We start from the raw sequence: 21,475 nt of genomic DNA, 5'->3' as shown, positions 1-21,475 counted from the left end.
TTGATAGTTTGTTCTTAGACGCGTTGAGCGCCCCACGTTACTCTCCTCGGTATCCGTGCAAAATACATGGTATATCGTTTGTCCTTCGTTTACTGAAATCGACGAAAATGCACGAGCGGTTGAGATTATTTTCTTACGAGCTACATACGTAATAGATAGTAAAAAATATTCGATATACTAAAGAAACTGCGAAAACGATAGAAAAGAAAAATAGAAACAATGAAATTAATTATCGAACTGTTAAAAGGAAAAGAGAATGAAAAAGATAATAGCAACTAATGCTTGATACTCGTGAATTAATATAATAAAATGATTGTTATCGTTATCATTGACCCCGCGTCTCTCATCATTACTCGTCGATTTCAAACGAATTTCCGATTAAATGCGATCGCTATAAACCTTCGTATAACATTTAATCTCGTGTAAAAATATCGGCCATGCTTTCTCGCTGTCATTTTCTCAAGTTTCTTTCGCATTACGCATATATACGTGTGTATACATACAAGGATACAACATCACTTCCCAACAACAATAACAATAATAACAGCAAGAACGACGACGACGACGACGACGATGACGACGACGACGACGATGCCGACGACGATGCCGACGACGATGCCGACGACGATGCCGACGACGACAACGACGACGACAGCAAAAAATAAATTTACTCTCGACCACGATCGTTATGGCCTTTGCGTCGTTCGTGCCGTTGTTTGCTGCGCGCGTATTTCGTTAACAATTTATTCTTTTGTTTTTGTCGTTTGCACATTTACAGAGCCACATACGCGTAATATTGCACTTTGGTGTGTTTTCGTTTATTTCTATATATCTACGGGAATAAATTACAAACGCTCGTCGACGACTCGTACACGGTTGTGATTTTTTCGCCGTTCGTAACAAGCAGGGATGATCTTTTTCTTTCTATCGTTGCGATACGGTTCACTGTCAACGATTTTTTTCGGTGTACGCGGTCAAGTCACAGAACGCAATGTCGCCGGTCGCGAAACGCTGGTCATTCAGCAACGCGAATATTCGAGAAAATTTGTTGGCAGATGCGCGTGCTCGCGCTATTTCATTACGGGTGTAAGAACAGAAAAGAACACCAATTCGATCGATTGTCGGGAACGTGTGAAACGGCACGTAGACGTAACGAACCGAGATATACACGTAGGCTGAGTTCGATCAGTCAGCCATTTTAGGCGTATTTACGCACGCTTTACGAACAAGATCTTACCTTCGCACAACATATGACACGAGGCACGATCCACCCGTTGCGACTCAGCAAACCTTTTCTCTCTTCCTGCGATTCTCGTGATTCGCGTTTGCCTCGCTGCCCTCAACTTTTGAAAATTGATCAGTTACAGGACATATCTTTATATCGAAAAATATTCTCACAGCCTATTGAATTACAGATCGGACAAGGCACGACGGACAAGGAAACAGGATAGGATAGGACAAACGAGTAGAAAATGGGCAAAAGTGGTCGTTATACGTTATACTTTGGTCCTTCGTATTATACGCGCATTTATCCTATTAGTCGTCGGGCTCAATGTGTAAAAAGTAACTCGCTCGCTCTTTCCCTGACCCACCCAATATTTTCGACTTCGAAAATATGCACGGTACTATCAACATCCCTTCTTGATATTCGTGTCATCCGTTGCATCAACATTTCAAACGTTGTAGCGAACCTGGGTATTGCCCAATGGCGAAGACAATGTTATCGCGGCAATGATTGGCAGTGTGAAGAAAATACGCATCGATATCACAACTTATTATTAGTAATATAATCGATCGAAGAATCGAAGATATAAAGACAAAGACACAAGATATCGCGTGTAAATTTATTCGTTTGGTAATTATTTGATGCGCGTTGCTGAGCAAACCGACGCAAACTCGGTGTGAAAAAGATATTTTAATCGGCAGTGTAGTCATCAACAAGTCTTGGTACATTGGCGATTCGGCATGCGTTGGCCCGTTGAAAAGATTTGACGTAGATACAAGAGATCTGACGATTGCGTTTATATCGACAATCAAATTACTCGTTGAAAGCGTATACCGCCGCGTTGCGTATCTCTAGAGGTAAATAGAAAATATGAGATCAAACGTTTTACGCGTATCGAGGATTCACGTTCGTTCTAACGGGTAGCGCTATGATGTATACCGTGCGTGGTACCATTGATGAAACAGGGAACCGAAAATACGAAGAAGACGGCACAGGTAACAAACGCGAATACAAGAAACGAAAATATAAAGCGATGGGAAAGAAAAATAAGACGAGAAGATGACGAATATTTAAATATTTAGTTGGAAAAATTGCACGCGTCTCACTTTGCATTTGTCGTTAACTGTACACTCGCGAACACTCTCCACATACTTCTTTTTTCTGTTCCCTCTCTTCTGTTTTCGCTTCATACGCAGGGATGTGGGAAAAGACCCTGTTCTACCATTCGTTTATAGTAATGCCGTTCAGATGAAAATATAGTTCTTAAATCTAATATACTACACAAGAGATATACAAAGAAGACGAGTGCTGCATCTATGTCGTGTCGCGGCACATTCTCGAAATCGTTGGATTAGCCGCAGCCAGCCACCTCGTCTAAAACGTTCGTAGTATAGACGAGAAAGTAGAAACGATATAAGGACTGTGCAGAGTATGCGGACAGTGCGCGTGAGACGAAGAGATTTCGGGACTTTGCACCGCTGAGCGATAGCTTGCCCATTCTCGTTCTCTCAAAACGTGACCCAATCGCTGCCTACACCGATAGTAGACAACATATCTGTCACATCCGGTGTACAAGAAAACTCGAAGTGTGATCCACTACTGGAACTGGCCGTTTCGAAAGTATCCAAATCGGTGGTTATTGTTTCCATGTCAAGATCTATCTTGAAATCCGACGGTTGTATCTGCAATAGATCCGTTAGCGAGTAAAGATCCGCCAAGCTCGGATTGTTGGCAGGTTCCTCGAGTTTGACGACCGTCGCGGCAATAGTCGCATCCCCTGAGTTGACCACAATGTTGTTACTGTTAGCATCTAGCGAGTCATCGTTCGACATCGCGTCGCTGACCATTGGGTTCGTCGACACTAGATCCGAAGTTTGAATCGCGGAAGGTGCGACGGTAGGAATGGTAGCGGTTCTGGTAACTATGGTCGAAGAACATTTCGACGACGTACGTTGAGTGCGCTCGTTCAGCATCGCTGTCGTTTTGCCAATGTTACTCGTGCTACCGCTGGCAATACCGCCACCGATACTAGCGACAGACGTCGGCGAATTTGTTTCCATTTCCATTTTGATTTCTATATCCATGTCCATTTCCATTCCTATATCCATATCCTCGATCGATTTGTTCTTGACGAGGGTGGTCGCGGTTGTCGGCGTCGGAGCCGCTGTCGTCGTGTCTAATTCCTCTTTCACCAAAGAGTTGGATCGACGTTCGAGGTGCGAGTGATGACGAAGGTCGTGCTTGTGCTGCTGCTGCTGCTGATGATGTTGGTGGCGATGATGATTGCCGTGGCAAGGTGTTCGAGTACGAAAACTTTTTTCCGAAAGTAGACTCATGTCATCGACGGATGTGGAAAAGGTAACGTTAGCTGGATTCGAGGCGGCAGGTCCGACCGACGACAGCAATCGGTCTTTTGGCTCGAACGTCGTTTCATAATCCATCTCGAAACTAGGTTCCCGTTTGATTTTCCCAACGACAGCTGTAGTACCGTGTCTGATCGTAGTACGGCGCTCGGTATTTTCCACCGAAGCCGGACCAGAGGATATGGCGGCAAGTCGGGAGGCGGTCGAACCGCACTCGAGAAAATTGTCTTCGTAAAAACTGGCGGATTCCGGAGAATCTGGCGTACCGCATGATGGACTGCTGGGTATTTTGGCGGTAACGATCGGAGGGGTAGGAGTATAGTCGAGAGAAGGTCTTTTGTCAAGCGCCAGTCTGACCTTCAAACGCGATACAGGTTTGGTACTGCTGGAGTGAGCTTGCAACCTCTTCACCATTGTACCAACCACTCCTGCGTTCGCGCTACCGCTCGTCGTATGCGTATTGTTGTTGTTATCGTTACGCGTGTGATTCTTGCCCAGTATCGTTGCTCCCATCGATGACGACGAGGAAATACCACCCCCCGCCGACTTTCGCGGCTTTTTGTTGCCTTCTTTTACTTTCGTACTTATAGAACCACCACCGCCGCCTCCCGTTGGTTTTGATGCTTTTTTCCTCGGTCTGTACTTGTAATCCGGATATTCCACCATGTGTAACTGTCGAAGTCTTTCCGCCTCCTCGATAAAAGGCCTTCTCTCCGCTTCGTCCAACGTCTTCCAGCGTCTTCCTAGCCGTTTACTAATCTCCGCGTTGTGCATGTCGGGCTGAATCTCGCATATTTTCCTCCGCTCGATCTGTGACCAGACCATGAACGCGTTCATCGGTCTCTTAATATGATTAGGATTGTTCTTCTTCGTCTGAAACAGAAGAAGGAGAAAAGAAAATGATCAAAAGATCCTGGGAAAATTTCCCTAGGTATGTATTCTCGCTTTACGCCAGGCGTTCGCTGTATCGCGTACCAAGCCGTGTATTTCGAGTGGACGATGCTCGACGTAAATTCGTATATAAACGTATAAACGAAGACGTAGTCGCGTTCGCGTATGCGCATCGTAGAGAAAGAGAGAGGGAGAGAGAGAGAGAGAGGGAGAGAGAGAGAGAGAGAGAGAGAGAGAGCAACGATCGCGTCCGTGTAGCGTGTAGCAAGTCCATGTGCGTTCTATACACTGGCGCAGCGATACCAATTTACATACCTCATTAAATGGTAAGCTAAGCGTCGAGAAGTAGATAACACGTAGCGTGCGCAAGCAATCTCTTGCCCATTATACTTTTAGATATTGCGTCGATTACTCGACACGCACTAGAGTGGAAATCGAAAGGGCAGAATGTAGGTTACGAAGGTGATGTGCGCGAGTACAACGACTCTACTCGCGGTATAAGGATCACGTGATACACATCATAGGAACCCAACCGTTCCTCGATGTCTCTTCATCTTTTTCCTTTTCCTTAAAGTTAAACTAACACCGTAATCGGATATATTTCTATTTCGAGAGATGTTCGTTAACGCGTCGATACTTGTACACACATTTACGATCGTTTGAACCGAGCTTTCGACTAATAGTCCAACTCCTCGCCTATTTATAGCATGGATGCATGTATGTGCGCATCAATCGCGTTTATCGACGCTTTTAAGTCGCGAATCACAAATGATCGATCGTGTCTCGATTCACGGCCGCGAAATCAAGAAATAGACCCTGGCCTATTCGAAAGCGAATTCCACATAGATATATTTCTTTGCTTCTATCGTTTCTGTAAACGCATCTGTATTCGCTTAACCTTTATCGTTCTCACCTTTAGCAAACACTTCAAGCGACGTCCCAAAATATATACATATACGCTTTCTTAGATTCCGCGAAACGAAGAGCGGAAAATATTTTCGAAAATATCTTCGATGCAAATAACTTGGCGAATTTATCGAAAGGCGATCGTGACGAATGAAAAGGAAGAAAAAGATGTTATCGAGCAAAAGAGCACAGATAAATAAGGATGATGAAAGAAGCTGGAAAAATTGAACGAGTACCGCCAACAAAAATTGAAACGAAATCCAAAGTCATCAGGAATAATAAACGAGAGGGAGAAAAATATATAATCTATTCTTCCGTTCGACGACGGTGTTTTGTTAGTATTTTAAACGCTACAGAAATAAATAAGCATACCTACTTTTTTGTGTAAAAACGTTTACAGGGAATAACCGTGCAACGATCAAACTAGCCACGCGCATGCAAACATTTTGCCTCTGCTCTCTTCGAGGAGAAGAAGAAAAGAATCAAAGAAAAGTGGAAAAAAACACGTCGCCTCTTTGCAATTTGTAGAAGACGCGACCTGTAATCCACCTTTTACTCCTCATTTCTTAAATCTATAACGAACGTTTTTCCTCCCATCTGTCGACGACACGTAGTAACATGTAAAGTCGTCGGATCTCAATTCCACGAATTGGAAATTAACGAAACAAGATACACGTTACTTTTTCCTTTTCCTTCTTCCCTTTCTCTCACTCTGGCGCGTTGTTTCTACCGTGCTTATTGGTATAACATCAGCCATTACAAATACTATATCGTATATGTATATATTCGTTGGTATATCACCAGAAAACAGTGTTTCGACTATCGTTTTGTTATTGATAATGTCCATCTATGGAAGACGTTAACGCGTACGGGACGACCAGACAAATAAAAACGTCGTGTTCGTACGCGTTCTTCGAGATATCGAAGTTTAAAACGACGATTACATACCTGTGTGGCATCCGAGTACGGTGTCGTTGAATTTTTATCCACAAGCAACGAACCAAACATAGGAATCCCGGAACTAGAGGGACTATCTTGCTGTTGCGGCACCATTTTTGTGCCGAGATTTACAGAAAATTTCGTATATCACTTCACTTTCGGTCTCCGATGCTCAGAACGATACACTACACTTGGAAAAATTGCGATATCGATTCGTAGAAAATCGAGCCTCCCGCGCCAAGAGTATTTTGCGTCTCGCGTCTCCTCGACCTTGAATCTTTCCCCGTGTTTACGACTGTATCCTTCTTCTGTACCTCGTTCGACCAGCTCTTTCTTTTCTTCTCTCCTCTCCTCTCCTCTTCCTTCGGCTTTTCCCCTCTTTTTCCTCTCCTTTTTCTTTTACCACTATCGTGTGTATGTGTGCTTTTCTTACCGCTGTTGCGATCACTGGCAGCAACGGCACTGTGCGCGACACTTGCTTCGGCGTAAATACGCGAGAGATAGTTTTAGATTTTAGGAGAGAGGCAGTCGACAGATGATCGCGCGAGATTGGCGGCAAACCGCGAATTTGCGACGCACGATAGCGACCACTCTTTCAGGCAGAATCGCAAACGTAAGCGTAGCAGTTACGGTTTTCCGTAACATTCGCGCGCACGGGCCGCGGACACGCGTTTCCTTTCTTCTTGATCGTCGGAGCCCGTGTGTCTGCGCGTCGGCCGTATTCCAGAAATACGATAGGATTTCGATGCGATGCGCGTCTACGCGATACACGATGCGGCGCGACAACAACAAGAAAACAGTTATGTACTGCTATTCAACGCACTGCACACTCTACAAAACACGTATCAAAACACTACGCGTAGCAAGCAGTATGCTCTCGATCATGCGTTTTCTGTGTATACATAGAATGATCACGTTCATGCGCACATATACGATGATCCTCAAGATCCGATGGCTGCTCGTCGATCACGAGATGACATTATCGACCGACGTCGCAACGACGCTCGCCCGACGAGCGCTCATTCGCAACTAACTCGCCCTCGCGTCAGCGTTCTACCTCTATACTACGCTCAGCTGAGACGTACCACCTCCCTCCACTAACTCGCGTAAACACGCTGCCTTTCCACTTCCAGCCAGTCGCGATGCAGCCGCTCTTTTCTCCCTCTTTAACCCTGAAACCCTGTACGTTGCTCCCTTTTCTCTTTCTTCTTTCTTCCTTTCCCGTCTCTATCCTTCCTCCTCCAACCATTTAAGCATATACTACACTAACCATACTACACACTCCTAAGCGTTTATACGTACGTACATGTAACGCGCGCGCTTGTTTACGTACTCGTACGACGTAGCTGCACCAGACATAGATCTTTATTTCTTCCTTATCCATTTATTAACCTCCTACTATTTTTTGACTCCTTCGATCATCATAACATCCATCGGGTTGATCGCATTAGAGTTATTTCTGTTTCTTGTTAATCGTCTTTCCCGTTCTCTACCTTGCGTTATCAGTCCCCAATCTTGGTACAAAATACAAGATCCGCGATCGTTTAATACGCGCTCGATCGTTGACCGCTATCGTATCGCTGGATATTCGATTTTCTTTTAAACGCGTCTCCGTCGCCGCTATCTGCCGTTCTTCGGTATCCCGTGTATCGCGAAATGTCGCGATATCGTCTCAATCGTTTTGACCCGTCCGACTTTCGACGCGTCTTATCGCGATTACGATCGTCTGCACGACGATCGATTAATTTTCATCTTCGATCTTGTCGCTCGTTATCGAAGAAACGCGTTGTTTACGTTGATTGAGGAGGAATAAAACCGATCGAACGTACGACATACGGCAGGGTTCTGTAGGATGAAAAATACTCGGATCAAAAGTAAAGGTAAGTACATACACACTCAAGAGTAAAACTATCGCTACTTGTTCTCGACTTTTATTTCTCGCAAATGGACGCTACTTTGAGAACGACTATCCGAGTCGCTTCAGATTGGGTAGTCGTTCTCAAAGTAACTCGACGGTATAACTCACGATAGTTTTGCTCTCAAATGGACGCGTACCTCAAGTAAGATACGGCGCGTATATTTGCGATCGCTGCGACCGCCATGTCGCGCCACGCCGCGTCGCATCGGTCCGATCGCTAGGATCGCGAGTCGCGGTGAAACCGTTGACCCATCATCCTCTCTCGTCAAGGACCAGAACGGAGAAGCGGAAAATGGAATCGAGCCAGAGAGCCGAAGAAACAAGCTTGGGAGTCGTGCGCGCACGCGATCGATGGGAGCGGCTGTCGCCACTTAACCGGATGCTAGTCGCAGCTCGAGAATACTAATTGTTTCTTCTCGATATATGTACGTACTCTCGATGTATGTATTTAGAAAAAGACAAATAGACGGGACAAGGCGAAACCCATAGGCCGTAATCGCAACGACGGCTATTTCGTTTCCGTTTTTCTGCTTCGCTCTTCTCCGCTTATCGATTACCGGTATCGATGCCGATAAACGATACCGATATCTCCCATTTGTACGCGACTATCCAAGCCAAGCCAAGCCGAGTCAACCGGACGCTTTCGAACTGGGATTCAAAGAGGAAAGTAGCGGCCGCCTACTCGACCGCGAGTTATGCCTTGCGAAACTGTACGATGTACGACTATCGTACGGAACACCCGCGTTCTGCATTTCACCCGTCTGAGTCAGCGTAGCGCGCGACACGTTGCGCAATTCTCCTGCTTGCAGTGCTGTTTGGGACGATGGAGAATTATCGCTAGTAGGGGTGCGAAACAGCGTTTCTACGCGTATATCTCTATACGTATGTATATAGCAAGATCGTAGGAAATCTGCTCTCCTTATCGACCGTTCCGATACGTCGCGTCGCCCGCACCCGTCTTTCGTGAGAACCTTAGGAAAAACGATCCGTCTTCGAAGGGTTCCAATGACCCATATACATAAGCGTATATATGTGTGCGTATATACGTACGCGCATCCGAATGGTTTCAAAATACATGGTAAAGGTTAGGCGAGTAGACGCCGAGATGTGTAAGCATACACGCGTGCATCGAGGCGCAGGTCAACACTTCGCGTCTCGTCTTAAACATTCGACGACGCTTTGCTCGGAGGAAACGGCGGATCCGGTCGAACGAAACAACCAAACCAGCTGGTTTTCCTTCGTTCCGTGTTATTCCTTTTTGAGCTTATGTACATTCTATACCCTATAGGACAAACGTGCGATAAAGGTGTGAGTTTTCCCTTTGGTCGCGAATACTTCGACCGATCGTTTTGCTTCGGGACTGTTTGCGACTGAACCGACTCTACCTGGAAACGAATATCGGTCCAGCTGTCCAGCTGTCCAGCAGCTGTGCACTTCACCTGCCCCGTTTGTAGCTGTCTGAACTGTGCGCGTGCACTGTGCGTGCTGCGGACTATTCGGCCGTGCACCAGTTTAACACGTCCAACTCGAATCACTTATCGAGGATTGGACTTTGTAAATTTACGCGTTTCCCTTAACTGGATACGTATTTCGAGATCAACGGAAAGAGGCGCTGTTGCTTACGCCAGTACTCCACTATAACCTATTTTACTTCTCTTTTCTTCCTCCTTCTCGCTGTTGAGAGAACATCGGAAGGTGATTTCCAGACAAATTACACCGGTCACGGAGAAACGCGTTTTAAGGCACGGTTCACGGTACATGAGACGGGTCGAGAGACAACGATTTTACATGGTTACGTTTCCGGTTGTTTCAACCATCGTAATACACCCTTCGTGCTAACTTTGCCTCTGGGAATCCATCTTTTTCGGTCGAAACTTATATTTACCGAACGTACTTATCGAGCAGAGGTCAACGATACCGAGTTAATTAAATATAGGAATCTTCCTGTCGAAAAGTTATTACTCGAAAGAGATTGCAAAATCCCGTATGGCCTTCTTCCTGCCTTATGCGTGCTAGATAGATCGCCCGTTTTTCTTCATACTACGAACATAACTGGATATTGTTTCGTGGGAATGGAGAAGTAGGAGGGGTATTAGTTAGGTTGTATGTACAAATATTTTTCTGGCAGCCGGAGGGCGGCCGGTAATCCTTATCGAAAATGTTATTTGACAAATCGATTCATATATTGATAATAAAGAGATATTCAGCTTCTTTGAACACGATATGTGTTAGATAAATAATCAAATTTATCGTTTAAATATCGTCTGTATTATCACGTTAAGGTAAGTCATACAGTGGACGAAGAGTTGCAAAATATTAAAAACGCATGACTGCTGTTTCCCAAATGGATTCCTAAACTCAAAACCGTCATACTTCAGCTCTATTCATCGAGTGATATCAGAAAATAAAAAGAAATTAAAAACAGAATGATTTTCAAAGGAAGAGTTCTTCCTTTCCTTCTCTCTCCCTCTCTCTATCAACTAGCTTCGTTTAACTTCTCCATGGATATTCGAACGAGGTCGTACCATTAATCGAAACGCGACAGCCTTTTCTCTGCCAATGTATTTTCCATTTCTCGTCAAGGTTGCAAAATAACTTCGATAGGCAAGTACGAACACAAAGAAGAGGATCGTTGAATCGGTCGGTGACTAGATAGACAGACACACGGGCAAGCGAGTAGGTAAGTAAATAGGTAGGTAGGTAGATAGATAAGTAGGTAGGTAAGTACGTAGGTTCGTAGGTAGGTAAGTTGTCATGTAGGTAAACAAACACAAGCAGAAAGAAAGAAAATGATGGAATACTAGGCGCTACTGTGGATACACGACACGACAAACGATATCGAAGCTAAAGAGAAGTGGAGAGTCGCGCCTCGATTCTCGAACCATGCACCTGCCTTGCGTTACCGCGTTGGTATTTATCTTTATCGTCCTTACCTTTTCCTTTCTCGAAACTAATCGGCCAAAGGATAAAAGTACATGGATGACTCGCAGCAACGAGACGAATTTCCCCGCGACTAACGAATGCGCGATACGAGCCTTACCTGATGGGAAAGTTTGCGTTATCGGTTCGTTCGAAAGATCGAAAGAACAGGTGTGAAACAACGATGCTACACCTGCGCGAATAACCGTACATCGGTTCTACTGTTATGCCTCGTGTCGAGGATTCTCCTGTTTTCGACGCAAATACATATGTTTTATTAATCTAACGCATTATTTATTCATGCAATTCGAGAGGAAGAGAAAAAAAGTGGAGGAAATAGTAAAGTTCGCATCTTTGCACATTTACTCCACGTTTGTCGTCGAGGACGACGACTACCACAACGACCGCGACATGTCGATGCATTTGATACGTGACGCACCTCTTTTGTCTCACGCGAGCGTTTTTCTATGACAAAATCGTAAACACCGGTTGTGCGATAGCACTTTTCGATGATGCGTTGCGATACGATATCGATACGCTTATTCACGGCGATTGTAGAAGTGGCCATGGATGTGGCTGCGGGTACCCGGATGAATAAAATCCTATATCCTTTCTCTCAAGCGTGTATACTTTTTTAACTATACATAGGTATGTACATATATAAAATACGTATATACATATTACGTTTTAGAGAGTATACACGTATCCGAAACTATCTCCGCGATTTTTGAGCCAATTTCCTCCTTAACCAGCAGTATCTAGTAACGATAAGTCGAAACATCTATGATTTTAATTACGTACGTTTTCCTACGATCGATAAAGTAGAATATTTCGGGACAGTCGCAGTCGGCTAAACAGAACATCGTCGTTATCTTTCCTTCGCGTCCTTCATTCAGCGCGGCTCATTTGAAAGTAGACCGACAGAAATAGAAGCTGTAAAAGTCATACGACTCTTTTTTCAAACCCTTTTTTCGTTTGCGTCGTGCATCGTCTTCGGATTTGCAAATCGACCGATCCAAAATCGTTTACGAATCAGTCGATACCATAGTACGGAATATACAACGCATAGATACTATATATATCAGTAAGTCACTTCCTTGCTACTTAAGCGTAAAATTCTATTAAACGGGGAAAGTGTTTTAACTGTTTTAAATTTCACTGAATCTTCCTCTAACGAAACATTAATTTTCCTCTTCAGAGCAGATAACGGATAACGAATAACGTATAATCGATTTTCTTTGGAGCGGAATAGACCAAGTTGAAATTCTGTTAGAACGTTAACGCTCTTCGAGGCGAGAGTATCGTAATTTTTAAAAGCTGTACAGGTCGTTGGGTGCGAGCGTCGTTGCATGTGCACACGTGGAACACCACGTAATACGTAGTTCACGATACATACGAATCTTCCTTTTCTCTTACCTTAAGATCGACTAGTTTGCTTCTCGAATCGATACGATTTAACTATTTTACCGTGTATTTTAAGTCGAACAATCAGTGTCACCTGTAATTACTGATCACTGCCGTTTGTTTCTGCAACTCATACCTCTGCTTCTCTTCTTCCCTTTTCTTCTCCTTCCCTTCCCTACCCGCTTTTCTTTTCGACCGCGTGCGCCATCACGTACGCTTGGTCGAGTACAAAAACAATAAATTTTAATTATAACGAGACAGCAGTACGACAGAAATACAGCACGAATACACCAGCATGAACACGCGAGAAATATCAGGTCTCTCGAGAAAGAAGCTAACCCAACTTATAATATGCGATAGGTATAACGTAGATTGGGGATGAAGTTTAGAACCAAGTATGTACGATCAACTAATCGACGACCGTTTGCTTGTGAGTAACTCTCCTAACTTCGCCATCGACTGGTTTCCTCTCGATAGGATTTGATCCTTGGAAAATCGTTAGATCGACTCTTCGTTCCCTGGAGAGAGAGAGAGAGAGAGAGAGAGAGAGAGAGGGAGAGGGAGAGAGAGAATGACGAAGAGTGAGAGACTGAGGGACGGAAGTTATCATTTCGGAATGGGAAGTTGCTTCGTGGAGTACCTGATTTTGCGACTACTTGATTTTACAGGAAATCGAGGAATCCACGAATCGCTTGCCCCAAAGAAAACGTGAAAACGTGAGTGAATAATAACGTATGGGATACGCCTGTAATACGACTACCATTCTTACTGCAGTTGCTACAGCCTACAGGCTTTCTGTCATCTTGCTAAACAGATGTACACATACTTACACGTATACTTCTCCTGGCGCCAAATCGTCTCTATCCCGATGAAACGTTCGAAACCACATAAAGAACGTGATACATCGGGCAAACCGGGAAACAATCAGCCAAGGCAATTCTATCGAGGTAACTGTACTGAATTGAAGAGAACCATGGAAGAAATCTCTCTTCTTTTCACAAAGAGAGAGAAACAGAGAGAGAGAGAGAGAGAGAGAGAGAGATGGGGGCGGGGGGAGAGAAAGAAATTTTAACCTACAAAATTTTTACATCGTATGTTCGAACGAAATAATTTTTGCGATATATTTCAATTTAACTTCAACTTCTCCGAAAGCACGATCTCGAACGTTCAAATGAATCGAGCGGGCACACTGGCCGTATCGGATTGATTTCTAGTTTATGTCTCGACAAATATTCCATAAAACCGGGAGGGTTATTTCGTTTTAACGTCTAACGATATCGTTTCCTACGATATTTCGATTCGCACGAGGAGCGCAAATTCTCGAACCAAACGCGTCCAATAAAAAAAGAATGAGACAGAGAGAGGAAAAGAGAGGGAAGAAGAACAGTGTTTGGAATTATAGGAAAAAGCCACGAGTAAACGAAAAAGATTGATTTTTTTCCAATTTCTTATCTCCTCGTTGTTTCCTTTCTTCTCTCTCTCTCTCTCTCTCTCTGTTTACTTGCTGTTTCTCTTTGGTTTACCTCCGTTGGTATTACTCGATCTTTCGTTTCATCTGAATTCTTCTCGTCGTGCTTCCAACTAACAAATTGATAACCAATAAATCAATCTCCAAAAGGAAACAGACATAGTCGCGCGCGCCACTGAAATTGATTTACGTAATCGGAAGTGATTAAAAGGTTACTTTAGCGGATGAATAAGATTTCTCCTTTACTCTCCTTCTCTTTCTCACTCGTATATTCTATTTCCGTTATTTCCACAGCTCGTCTACTCTTACCTCTCATTAGTTTGCAGTTTCACCAAGATAAAGAATTCTCGATGTTGCAATATTCTGGACGATCCATCGCGTCCTCGCTATGGTAGAGGGTGAGTCCTCTCGTTATACAGAAGCGGAGCACTGGGTGATTCCCGATGAAAAGATACGAAGAAAATATGGAATACAATTCTTCCATAGACACTTCGCTTTGACAAATTTTCAAATTGGATTTTCTCCAGAAAACGAAGCGTCATATGACAAAATTATATTCTATACATTCTTCCTATTTTTTGACAAGGAATCACCTCACGCTCGATTATAAGTAACTGTCGGACGTATCCTTTATAGAAATGCAAACCGTACACGCAATTGATGATATACATGTAGTTAATTTATTCGCTCTTTTATAACGCACGAGGTTCGTAACGATCATTTATTTAAAGTAAGCACCACCATTTCAGAGATATTACTAAAATGGACTACATATTGGGTGATTTGCATGCCGACCGACAATGGTAGACGGCGCCCTACGAAAGGGACGAATTATGTATAGACGCCGCAATAAACGGTAATAAGGTGATTCTTGAATTCCTGTAAATATGTATGTTGGATGGAAAAAGCGAAGGAGGGAAAAAGAAAGAAAAAGGAACAAGAAACAAACGCGAAAAGACGAATCGATACGAAAGCATTTCCGTTTTTTATCTTTGGATCCTCGCGATGCGAAAGGAATTGATCAAAACAGAGCGAATCGCAGTAGCCGCTTCATCCGTTTGGAGATTCGAGGGTCGAATCGCGCGGTCGTTCTTTCTTTCACAAAGATTTCACTTTCGAAATGCAGTCTAACGTGTGACAATATATACAGTTTACTCATATTTGTCTATCCTTTAAAGCAGAATAACTTTTTTTTTTTTTAGATTGGACCAAACGATTTGCATCAGTTTATTAGATATGCGTAAAAAACTGATTATTCGAGCCAGTAATAAAAATTTACAAAATACGTTTTGTAGATTTATCTGAGTTACCTATACACGTTAAATATACTGTATATGTATACTGTATATCCGCTGAAAATTTCGTCGAAATCGATCGACGTTGCTATGAGTTGCAAACTGTTAAAAATGGTAAAAATGGTCAGTTTCTCACGAACTTCGGCTTATAGATCTAAAGATTCTTACATCTTCCGATGCTTGTCGCTTTTTACTGTATCATCGATGTTTCGCAATGATTTCGATGAGATTTTCAGCATGTATACAGATAACTGATATAGTTATATAAATCTGCGAAACATATTTCTTAAATATTCATGACAAGGCTCAGACAAGAAACCTGTAAAAATCGACATTTATTATTTTGCCCGCCATCCCAATTGCAATTATCTCCAAATGTTTCTTCGCCTAGTAAAGTAATAGTTTAGTTTCTCGAAAAAGCTCGTCATTCGGTCCAATTTTGAAAAAGTTATTCCGTTTCAAAGGATGGACAAAAAGGATAAGTGTAAGTAACGGTATATTTATGGACATATATTACCGCGATCAAAAGGGAAAGGCTCTCGTAGGTTGACCTAGTCGAGAAAAACGATCAGAGAATAATAGTTGCGCTTTGATGCTTGTTCCTTTCCTCCTCTTTCGACTGTCATTTCAAACTTAATCTTAAGATTAATCGAATCGATCAAGCGCAGAAGGAAAAAGGAGCGCGTTTACCATAGATTGCGAATATGACTGTACGAATGAGATTCTCGGTAAGCATATTTTTCGATAAATCGGCACCGATTTAGCAACTGTCACTACTGCTTCACATTCAGATTTCCTCTTTTCCACGAAAGACTAATTACAGAATCGGATAATTAATATCTTCGTACGCACGCGACTTGAAACCAAGAACCGATCCGAACGATTGTTATCATAGCGAGACTTTCATAGGGTAGTAAACAGTAGTGGCAATAAAATGGTAAGCTTAATGGACGAAACTCGCTCCAGTTGTGTATTCCTCTACGTCCAAGGAGTTGTTATCGATGAATCAAACGTGACTAACGACCAACCAGATGGTATTTTCTTCCCTGATTTTCCTGTTTTCTTTCAAAAACACTCTAATCGATTCATCGAACCTTTTACATTTATTTAACTTTTTATATAGCATAACACGGTTACATGTACAAAACGCTTATCGCAATATTCTCCGAAGGCTATGAAACTCTTGCGAGTTTGGTACACGAGGCGATTCAACTTGCGACTTTTGCTTGTTCTGCTTGCTCTGAAAACAAAGGGGAGAAAAAAAAACCAAAGGAAAGAAGGGAAAAAGATGAAACAGGAAGAAAGAAAGAGAACGAAGAAGAATGGTTGATTCGGCGATAGTAGTGCGCGCGGTTGAGTTCGCGTTACGCTCGTTGGTGGTTACCGGAACGATATACGAGAATCGAGGGTAGGAAGCTCGGACGGGGTAGTACACGGATCCGTTTGATTGGTCGAGGAAAGTCTTTAGGGGTACCATGGGGTGGGGATGGGGATGAAAATGGGGGATGAAACAAGCGCCGTAAAGCCGCGGACTTATATAAACCGTGAAGAGCAGAGTCGTATTCGCAGAGCGGGATTCTCCGTCGTCGAAGAAACAATCTAGCTGAACAATCTATCTAAGAACAACTCTACCGGTGTTCGTTCGTTTATCGTATCCCGATAAGGTAAGTGCAACTACCTAGTGCAACATTAGCTTCTTCCTTTGTTCCTTCTTTTCTTCCCTTTTTTCTTCGATTGTTCGTTTTCGTTAACACGAGATTAAATACGCGTGTCCGTTTTGTCAACTGACTCTGCATACTTCCCTTTGGCCTTTCTTACGCTTGTACGCGGCGTAAACGAATCTCAAAGTATACGGAAATTTTTAAAGTTTTCAACGAAAGAGAAGAACGAACGAGTTGTCCGAGTTACGAGAGAAAATAAACGTACGAATAACGAATTTTAACAGGAACCACAGTTCCGATGATCATTCACTCTATGAATATTTTCTATCCATATAAATCTTGTAATCATTTCATTGTGGAAACGACGCGTTTCTAAACCGAAGAAACTGCCAACTCCGTTGCGTTTAAATAGAATACGGTTTCCTGCTTTTAACAAATCTTTCGCATTTATAATTCCTACTCTCCTTTTTCTGTTTCACCTATTTTCCTTCTTGTATCTCCACTGTCTCCGACCACTATCCAACCACTGTTTCCCTTCTTCTCTGACATTTCTCGGGTTTTCCTACCGTTCGATTTTTATGCACGCTTCGAACCGAACTCGAAATTAGAATAAGTACGTGAGCGAATTCGCTAAGACGAAACCTCCACGTTGCAATGATTATCGAAATAAACTCACGGAGAAATATTCAGTTTCACATAATAAATTCTTTCAATGTTCGAATGAAAGTAATTCGCGACACGTCCGATCTATTCGTTTCACGATGCAAAAATTAAACGGTACGCCGACAGGTAATTTGACTTGTCGCTGCGTTCTTTTCGTGACATCGAGCCATTGCATTCGCGATAAACGTCTCTCCTTCTTCATAAAGAAATTAATAGACTGAAAAAAAAAAAAAAAACAATCGAGTTTATGGCAAATACGGGTATCGCGATATTTTCTCCAATTCACAGCTGTTCGATTTGTTATTTACTTTCAAATAGCAATCTATACGATATTTCCACTTCTCGAATCTTAATTGGATAAGGAAGACGATACGCGCAGCTGTTCTTCGTGGTTGAATTTTCATGGCTGATCGAACGCGATTCACCCTGTTGCGAGTGTACCGCGCTGCTTAGTCGTCGGAGAACGGAAAACAGAAAGGGGAAAGCGGAAAGCGGAAAATGAAAAGCGGAAATCGGAATACGGGGTATAACAGACAGAATTGCGAAATACGGGGCATGAACGGTGGCAAAAAATAGAAAAAACGAAAGAGACGAAAGTAATTGCTACGATTCTTTTAATTTCTCGTTATCTCACTTCCCTTTATCTCGCTTCTTTTTTGATTTTCATTTTTCTCGAAATCCAATATTTTCTTTCGATTCTTCCCGGTTTAAACAAGTTCCAATACGATGGGTGGAATAGTTCTTTTAGAATCCCACAGAGAATTGTGATATTTAAACATTTGAAAATGTTTGTGTATTCGAGTATCGAGTTGTTCTTAACGAATGTAAGTACACGCGTGAAAACGTATCGTCAACATCAATTATCGGAAGCGCTGAATCCAATTATCCTGTGTTACGGCCATTCGGCACGCTGAAAGCAACTCGTGATTGCCTTCCAATAAAATACTAATTGAACGAACATCGATACTAAGAGAAATTGGAAAGCGTCGCTGTAATCTGAAGCGTGCCATAAACTTTCGGGTATTCGTTTCAATGAAAACACAATTTCCTTGGACCTTACAAGCTTCGAATAATCCCAATCACTGCTTACAAAAACATTTTAAGGACAAAAGACACACATGTGTGTACATGTATGTGCATATATGTGTATGTAACGTTTCGCAAATGAACCTTTTTACTGTTACGATAGTATGCTGCTGTATGGAACTGTCTGTTGAGAATCGTAAGAATACGATGCAGAGACCTGCTCGAAAAGTTTGCCACGATCGTTCTTTCCTTCCTAGAATTTCTTCTTAGATTGTGGCTTGAATAGTTTGTTAGTCGCTATAGTCGCGGAGTGCGCCTCTCTCTCCGGTAGTTTGAAAAAAGAAAAATAGTAAAGACTAAGGACTTTGATTTCTCTTCTCTTTCTCTTTCTTCTTTCTTCTTTCTTTTCCTTATTTCTCCTTTAGTTTATATTCACCGGCACGTATAGATGTTCCAACTGGAGCTCTAACTGGAGTTCCAACTCGGGAAACGTATATTTTGATCAATTTCATCCTGATCGTTTCTTAACATGCACATGTATGCAACGGTGCGTTGAATGAATCGATTAATATTACAATGAAACCACTTCACTTTCAGATTTGAAAAAATTTCGAGGATGCATCAAAGGATGGTATCGTTCTACATACTGTTGGTGGTTGCGGTTCTTTTCGTATCTTCGAACCTCTCGACGAATGCCGCGCCGTAAGTCTCTCATCTCTGGCAATCAATTTATTCACTTTTTCCTACAAATTTGCTTGGTCGATCGATCTTTCGTAGTATCGCTAGTCGAAATATATTGAGACGAAAACAGATGTATGATACGGCACGGAACTACGCTAGACAAGACGAGACGAGATGAAACAAGAGATACTGCAAAATGCGCGATTCATAGCAGGACAATATAGATAGAAACATGAATAAGCACAGTCGTATTATGTGTCTAAGAAACAGAGAAAAAGAGATACGCATATACAAGGTGAACGAAAGACGCATCTGGCAGTGTCAGAAAGTTTAACCCAGTTTCATTTGACGAGGTGTCGTTTAATGAGAGGAAACGGTTCTTCCGTCTATCTAAAAGTAAAGAGACTGCCATTGTTATGTCTTTTTGTTCCACTGTTACAGAGTATCGCGTATGCGTGTATAACCCAGAATGGAAAAGTTATAAATTCGATAGTTAAACGTCGTTAAATGAAATGAGAATGCCGCGAACAATTTCAGCGAAAAAAGCTTGGCCGTGTACTCAATGAAAATCATTGTTAGCATTATGCAAAGTAAAGCTCTCAATGTTTCACAACTAGGCGCAAATGCTTTTGTTAAAAGACATTGACACTTTTACATTATAGACAACAAGGTTACTGGGAGGAAGATCCGGAAGCTCTAATGGAAATAATTAGTCGGCTTGGTCACACCATGATACGTAATCCAGAGCTTGAAAAGTGAGTGAAAAGTAACCATCTTTACAAAGTTAATACCAGTGCAATACATACATATTTGGCATTCATTGTCAAAGTTTCGCACTCTAATCACCATCCGTGGCTTCTTTTTACAGTAACAAACGGGGACTGGACTTAGGTTTGAGTCGCGGATTCAGCGGGTCTCAAGCTGCAAAACATTTGATGGGATTAGCAGCGGCGAATTACGCCGGAGGACCTGGCCGACGACGTCGTTCCGAACAACCCTAGATTCAAAAACGTACTGGTTCGCTTGATCAATCTCATTTCGACTTTAAGCTCTAACGTCATAAATGTTTACTTGCACGGGCTCGTTCGTTCGTTCGTTCTTTCGTTCCTTTTCTTGCCTTTGCCCCTGTTGTAAGGTGATTCCGCAACCCGACAAATTTTGGCTGCTTTAGCCCTTATCAATTAGTAAATCAATCTTGAGTCAAATCGATTTCTCTTTTAAATTATCGTTCGTGCGTGCAATCAATCATTTCTATCTCAGATCTCTCGCATATACGCGGTATACTGAAAATTTTTGTTCATGAAACATATTGTTCCTTCTTTTTCCTCGGTTTCTTTCTTCTTTAAAATTTAGAACATCGAGACAGTTAAATGTCAGTTACATTCTAGTCATTGTTCTAGTCATAAAGTTATTCCATTCATATTTACGTATTCCTGCGTTTACAAGCATATATACGAACATGTGGAAAGAATAGTAAAATAATACGACAAACCTACTCATCGGCGATACGATATATGTAACACAATCAAGCGTTAAAATAGAAACCATTAATAATTATTGGAAACGCACAAGTTTAAATGGTCAACTATGAATTCTGTAATTTATCTTTCAGTCTCATGCGTTAAATTGTAGCCGATCGTGCATCTATTTTGCATTCATAAACTGATATCGATACCTGTCGTACATGCAGCTTAAATACTTGTACATTATGTCTATTTCGTTTCCAACTAATTACATACATCATATTGTATTTTCGAACGAATGCTATTCGACTATTAGCGTATCAATACGCTGTTTTATGTAAAATTAACGAAAATAAATCCAATACATATACCTTTCGTTTCTACATTACCTTTGCTATTATCTTTTCCTTATCCTTCCTCTTCTCTCTTCTCCCTTCTTTCTTTTATCATAAACAAAAGAATGCAAGGATTCCGTTAAATCAACCGGAAAAACTAGTGCAGAATGTAGACAAATAAAGTATTTACTAGGATCTTGAAACATTGCCATAGTAGTTACCTTTCACCCATTTTATTCAAAATATCCCCCTCCCTGATAGCGCATTTCCCACCATTTCGGTACACGTGTCGAGAACATAAGTATATTACACCATGAC

The 21,475-nt window shown here is 42.3% G+C and overlaps 1 protein-coding gene across 2 annotated transcripts; it reads right to left on the bottom strand.

Annotated features, from left to right (window-relative positions):
* Nucleotides 1-1,811: 1,811 nt before the first annotated feature.
* LOC126871994 (uncharacterized) lies at nt 1,812-7,425 on the bottom strand. Of its 2 annotated transcripts, none has more exons than XM_050631421.1 (2): nt 6,334-7,425; nt 1,812-4,461 (listed from the first exon to the last, which is right to left on the bottom strand). In XM_050631421.1, exons 1-2 carry the CDS (start codon nt 6,436-6,438, stop codon nt 2,734-2,736), a joined length of 1,833 nt encoding a protein of 610 aa, XP_050487378.1. In that variant the 5' UTR covers nt 6,439-7,425; the 3' UTR covers nt 1,812-2,733. The 2 variants fall into 2 exon arrangements, with proteins under 2 accessions (XP_050487378.1, XP_050487380.1); XM_050631423.1 differs by lacking the exon at nt 6,334-7,425 and adding an exon at nt 4,795-5,172.
* Between the last annotated feature and the right edge of the window lie 14,050 nt (nt 7,426-21,475).

The sequence above is a fragment of the Bombus huntii genome, chromosome 12 (assembly GCF_024542735.1).
Source record: "Bombus huntii isolate Logan2020A chromosome 12, iyBomHunt1.1, whole genome shotgun sequence".
NCBI lineage: Eukaryota > Metazoa > Arthropoda > Insecta > Hymenoptera > Apidae > Bombus > Bombus huntii.
The sequence above is the reverse complement of the archived record's forward strand: the minus strand, read 5'-3'. Positions and strand labels throughout refer to the sequence as shown.